Consider the following 6,318-nt stretch of genomic DNA (forward strand, 5'->3'; position numbering starts at 1 on the left):
GAACTCGAAGACCTTAAGATGCAGATGTCTCCCCCTGACGACATGGGAGCCAACTCTGCTGAGAAAAGGAAGCGAAGAGGCCTAGCTATGGAGACTGTGTGTTGCCTTGCCCTGAACAGCGATGGCCGGAAAGCGAAAATCGGCTGGGAGGACGGAAACCTCAATCTTTGCGCTTTATGTGATGCGGATGATATTGACGCTCACATCATCTTGAAGGTACTGTTGACCTTTGCATTTATTTTATTGTAGTTATAATTAGCATTGTTTCGCCAGTTATAATTGTTTATAATTATTGCCTAAAATACGAAAAGCATGTATATAACATTACCCAACCTTCGTGCAAAGCTAACACCATGTTTATGAACACCTTCACAGTTATTTAATCACCGATATAATAAGATGGCCACAGTAATTAAAACAAAAATCGTCCAAAGATTTTTTTCTCATATTGCATAGATATCGAGATACAAGCACTCCATGTCTGAATCAATATATCAGAAATTTACCTCTCCTTTTTTGCAGATGGCTGATGTCCTTCCGCTGGTCCCGCGTGAAAACCCAACGGTATTCATGGACATGGCCACCGCAACCGGCAAAGTGGGCCGCATCTACATCAAGGTTTGGTCTCACTTGCGGCGCGGCCAGCATTTCCTAGCGTTATGTCGGGGTCATCTCGGCTACTCGTTCAGGGAATCATCATTTTTGAACCTCATAAAGCATGAGGAAATTCCATGCCTTACTGGAGGCTTTTATTTGACGGAAAATGGCCCCGTTGGCGAGGCGCTGATGGATGATCTTCAGTGGGACGAAGGACACCAATGGCCGGGGCGCAAGGGTTTAGTTATTGGCTGGAAATGCCAAGAAGTAGAGCATCAAACTACCTTTGCTATAGTACTGGAGAACTCTTCCGTTTCTTTTCCCTGCTGTTTTGGCGAGGTTGTTTCCGGAATGTCAGTCGTAGAGAAGATTGCTGCAAGACGCTTGGTGGCGGAGCCAAAAATTGTGGAAGTGGGGATAGTGATTCCTGAGTTCGTCACTGATCATCAGCTGTAAGTGGGAAAGAGCATTCGAGTTTGCGGAAAAAGGAACAGTGACTTGCCTGCTTTTTTAATCTTCTTTTTTTTTTGTTAGTTTTAGTTTTTTTTTTTTTGGTTTTTAGTTTTAGTTTTAGTTTTTAGTTTGGAAGATTAGATGCTTTTTCTTTTTTTTAGGTTTAGTTTTAGTTTTTCGTTTTTAGTTTGAAAGTTTAGATGCAAACATCAAATATCGTGTTGAAACACCCGCACACGCACACCAACATATATGTACATGTATATACATATATGTACACATGTTTATACATATACATATATGTACACATGTTTATACATATGCATATATGTACACATGTTTATACATATACATATATGTACACATATTTATACATATGCATATATGTACACATGTTTATACATATACATATTTGTACACATGTTTATACATATACATATATGTACACATGTTTATACATATACATATATGTACACATGTTTATACATATACATATATGTACACATGTTTATACATATACATACACTTGAACATGCATACATATTCATGTGTGTGTGTGTTTGCATGTGCGCAATACATACGTGTACACCCATGCTTAAGTGTATATATACATGCAAGATCTAAAAATACATACCTAGCCGCTCTATAAGGAACCCATCGTGGAATCTCATTACTGTATTTGTATCATAAACGTTCTTGTAATTTTATTGTTTCAATATATTTTTTAATGAGGCGGAGGATCATACTTCATACCTTCATTTATTGTTTATTTGTAGAAATTCTTATACAGTATTTTACATATGTGGATGTACGTGTATATATAATTAGATATGGGTTTGCATAATGCTTTTGTTTATTTTCCATGTATGATTAGGAGAAGGTAGGGGTAAGATGGACACATGGGGGGAGATGGACCCCCCCCCCCTCTGATTTCAAGCAGAAATTACGAGGTTCTGATTTTGGCCGTTAGATGTCATTCGCGTTCCTCAGTGGTGACGTCACTGGTAGTAGTTGTCACTCTCAGTTGCACATTTGCTCTCTATAAGAAGGGAATTGTCTTTATCTGTGGCGTTGGTGTTTCTTTGCACAAGGTGACAAACAGTTTTTGTATTGGAATATTAATTTTAATGCTTATGTTGGATATACCTGTGTGTGTGTGTGTGTGTGCGTGTGTGTGTGTGTGTGTGTGTGTGTGTGCGTGTGCGTGTGTGTATGACAGATCTGTGCCATGAATTGGTACACAAATCATGGATGATTTGGTAAATATTTCCAGACTGAACCCATAGGAATAGGGCTGAGACGGAACCCAAAGGAATAGGGTAAAAAAGAAAGAAAGAAAAAAAACGAGAAACTCGAAGGTACATCCAAAATTACCGGAAAGAAGAAAGATAAACCAACAACGACATCCCCCAAAAACAACCTGGCAACATGACACATAAAAGCACAGGAAGCTAAAAGTGAGTCATCTTGGCCTCAGTGACGTGGAGTGCAGAGGAGTGGACACATGGGGTGAGATGGACCACCCCCCCTCTGATTTCAAGCAGAAATTACGAGGTTCTGATTTTGGCCGTTAGATGTCATTCGCGTTCCCCAGTGGTGACGTCACTGGTAGTAGCTGTCACTCTCAGTTGCACATTTGCTCTCTATAAGAAGGGAATTGTCTTTATCTGTGGCGTTGGTGTTTCTTTGCACAAGGTGACAAACAGTTTTTGTATTGGAATATTAATTTTAATGCTTATGTTGGATATACCTGTGTGTGTGTGTGTGTGTGTGCGTGTGCGTGTGTGTATGACAGATCTGTGCCATGAATTGGTACACAAATCATGGATGATTTGGTAAATATTTCCAGACTGAACCCATAGGAATAGGGCTGAGACGGAACCCAAAGGAATAGGGTAAAAAAGAAAAAAGAAGAAAAAAAAAACGAGAAACTCGAAGGTACATCCAAAATTACCGGAAATAACCTGGCAACATGACACAGAAAAGCACAGGAAGCTAAAAGTGAGTCATCTTGGCCTCAGTGACGTGGAGTGCAGAGGAGTGGACACATGGGGTGAGATGGACACCCCCCCCCCCCCTCTGATTTCAAGCAGAAATTACGAGGTTCTGATTTTGTCCGTTAGATGTCATTCGCGTTCCCCAGTGGTGACGTCACTGGTAGTAGCTGTCACTCTCAATTGCACATTTGCTCTCTATAAGAAGGGAATTGTCTTTATCTGTGGCGTTGGTGTTTCTTTGCACAAGGTGACAAACAGTTTTTGTATTGGAATATTAATTTTAATGCTTATGTTGGATATACCTGTGTGTGTGTGTGTGTGTGTGTGCGTGTGCGTGTGCGTGTGTGTATGACAGATCTGTGCCATGAATTGGTACACAAATCATAGATAATTTGGTAAATATTTCCAGACTGAACCCATAGGAATAGGGCTGAGACGGAACCCAAAGGAATAGGGTAAAAAAGAAAAAAGAAGAAAAAAAAAACGAGAAACTCGAAGCTACATCCAAAATTACCGGAAAGAAGAAAGATAAACCAACAACGACATCCCCCCAAAAACAACCTGGCAACATGACACATAAAAGCACAGGAAGCTAAAAGTGAGTCATCTTGGCCTCAGTGACGTGGAGTGCAGAGGAAGATTCAACTCTGCTTGTGTTGTAATGACTCAATTTGTGATTCAGAGGAAAAGGATGAATTAGTGGAAGTTGCGAGAGCACATCAGCATCGTGCAGTAGATGACGATTTTTGTTTTTGTTTTTGTTTTATGCGAGTAAAAAATATATTTCTTCGTGTTAAGGTTAATGGATAAGATCAACCCATGGGGTCTATCTCACCCCATTTTAATTTTTGGCACAATAAAGATATTAAAACTCTGGTTTCAATATTTTCTTTTAAAACACCGCAATCAGGGTATGGGAATTTAATACAAAACAAGGTACAACCACAACCTCTGAGAATCCTTACACTTCTTTACATGTTGTTTCTCGACTTTTTTCTCCGTTAAGTAGTCCTCTTACCAACTTTCTCGACCTTTATTGTTTTTTTTTCTCTCAAGTGAACACACACTCTCATGGCCAAAGCACACACACGCACATGGCCAAAACACACACACACGCACATGGCCAAAGCACACACACGCACATGGCCAAAGTACACACACACGTACATGGCCAAAGCACACACACGCACATGGCCAAAGCACACACACGCACATGGCCAAAGCACACACACGCACATGGCCAAAGTACACACACACGTACAGGGCCAAAGCACATACACACGTACATGGCCATAAGCACACACACACGTACATGGCCAAAGCACATACACACGTACATGGCCAAAGCACATACACACGTACATGGCCAAAGCACACACACACACGTACATGGCCAAAGCACATACACACGTACATGGCCAAAGCACACACACACACGTACATGGCCAAAGCACACACACACACGTACATGGCCAAAGCACACACACACACGTACATGGCCAAAGCACATACACACGTACATGGCCAAAGCACACACACACGTACATGGCCAAAGCACACACATGCACATGGCCAAAGCACACACACACGTACATGGCCAAAGCACACACACACGTACATGGCCAAACCACACACACACGTACGTGGCCAAAGCACACACACACGAACATGGCCAAAGCACACACGCACATGGCCAAAGCACACACACACGTACATGGCCAAAGCACACACACACGTACGTGGCCAAAGCACACACACACGTACATGGCCAAAGCACACACACGCACATGACCAAAGCACACACACACGTACATGGCCAAAGCACATACACACGTACCTGGCCAAAGCACACACACACGTACATGGCCAAAGCACACACACACGTACATGGCCAAAGCACACACACACGTACATGGCCAAAGCACACACACACGTACATGGCCAAAGCACACACACACGTACATGGCCAAAGCACACACACGCGCACATGGCCAAAGCACACACGCGCACATGGCCAAAGCACACACACGTACATGACTGAATCGTATGGAAACATTAGCAACACGTACATGTGCTGTCCGTTGTTCGTTTCACTTTCTTTTAAATTTCTTCTTATTATTGGGTAGATGAATTTCACATAGATATGTCCACAAATGCTCAATTGTTTGGTCATTTATATTATACCTCATTATCCATTTTTGAAATGTTCCAGGTTTCTTCTCTGAAGTTGATATCAATACTCTAATTAATTACTTTATGTGTACAAACAAAACCGAAAACTAAATCACATTGGCCATGGCACATATGTCATACCATGAATAGGGTAGAAAAATGTAAACTTAAAAAAAAATGATCAAAACAATATTTAGCGAATACAGGAATTATAATTACGTTTTATACATTATGAAGCAATGATCTCTATTCATTTTCAAATTCATTACCAAATAGTTTACTAGAATTTCTTAACTCGAATACACTGAACTACGCACAATCAACATAGAATAGCTTATCCGAAAAATAAAACGAGAATGGGTCTGTCCATAGAAAACGTAACCTTATAGGTCACTAAACTAACACGGGAAAAGTATATCTAAGAAAAGAATACTGCCATTTCGCAAAGTTTTATATGTTTGATATGATTTTGTTCTTGTACATTATTTGGCATTGGTAACAGAATGTGTTGCAAACACACACACACGCGCGCGCGCGCACGCACGCGCGTGTGTGTATATAGATATCATATGTGTGTGTATAGATATACATGTATGTATGAAAAGGAAAACAACCACATTTGAAATCATTTGAGTTGGTTGAAGCTTCGAAGAAAGAGTTCAGTAAAGACCTCGGGTCAGACCTTCAGTCAGCTGAAAAAACTCTTCCAATACGACAACCATCCTAAGGCCCTGTTCAGACGAGCGATTTTAGTGGCCCGACTGCTAGCAAGGTCTATATAAGTACAGGTCTCGTCACTAAGCGACTCAAGTTCGTCCATCTCGCGCACGACGTCATCTGGAGACAGAGCCTGGGGGTTCGATGCTAATCCTGTGGCCATTCTGTGATGTGAATTAGAGCCGTCAGGATCTCTCCCCTCTCTCCGTTTTCGCTCGCTTGACTGACCGGCGCGCGCAAAGCCACAATACCCAGTGATTGGTTGCAGCTTATATATGTACATTTATGTTATTATGTTTATGTATTGCCATTATTATTATTATTATTAACATTATTATTGTTATTGCTGTATGATTTGTTTTATAATAAATTCGTCAAAAAA

At 41.0% G+C, this 6,318-nt stretch overlaps 1 protein-coding gene across 5 annotated transcripts in view; it reads left to right on the forward strand.

The window, feature by feature from the left end:
• LOC113818679 (uncharacterized) overlaps positions 1–3,923 on the forward strand; it is a 6,025-nt gene extending 2,102 nt beyond the window's left edge. For all 5 annotated transcript variants that reach the window (XM_070129201.1, XM_070129203.1, XM_070129205.1 and 2 more), the window contains exons 3-4: positions 1–216; positions 523–3,923. The exon at positions 1–216 is cut by the window's left edge and continues 180 nt beyond it. In XM_070129201.1, coding sequence (XP_069985302.1) covers positions 1–216; positions 523–1,053 — 747 coding nt within the window. In that variant the 3' untranslated portion in view covers positions 1,054–3,923. The remainder of the gene's footprint in view (positions 217–522) is intronic.
• The last annotated feature ends 2,395 nt before the right edge of the window (positions 3,924–6,318 follow it).

The sequence above is a fragment of the Penaeus vannamei genome, chromosome 13, assembly GCF_042767895.1.
Source record: "Penaeus vannamei isolate JL-2024 chromosome 13, ASM4276789v1, whole genome shotgun sequence".
In the NCBI taxonomy this organism is placed as follows: domain Eukaryota; kingdom Metazoa; phylum Arthropoda; class Malacostraca; order Decapoda; family Penaeidae; genus Penaeus; species Penaeus vannamei.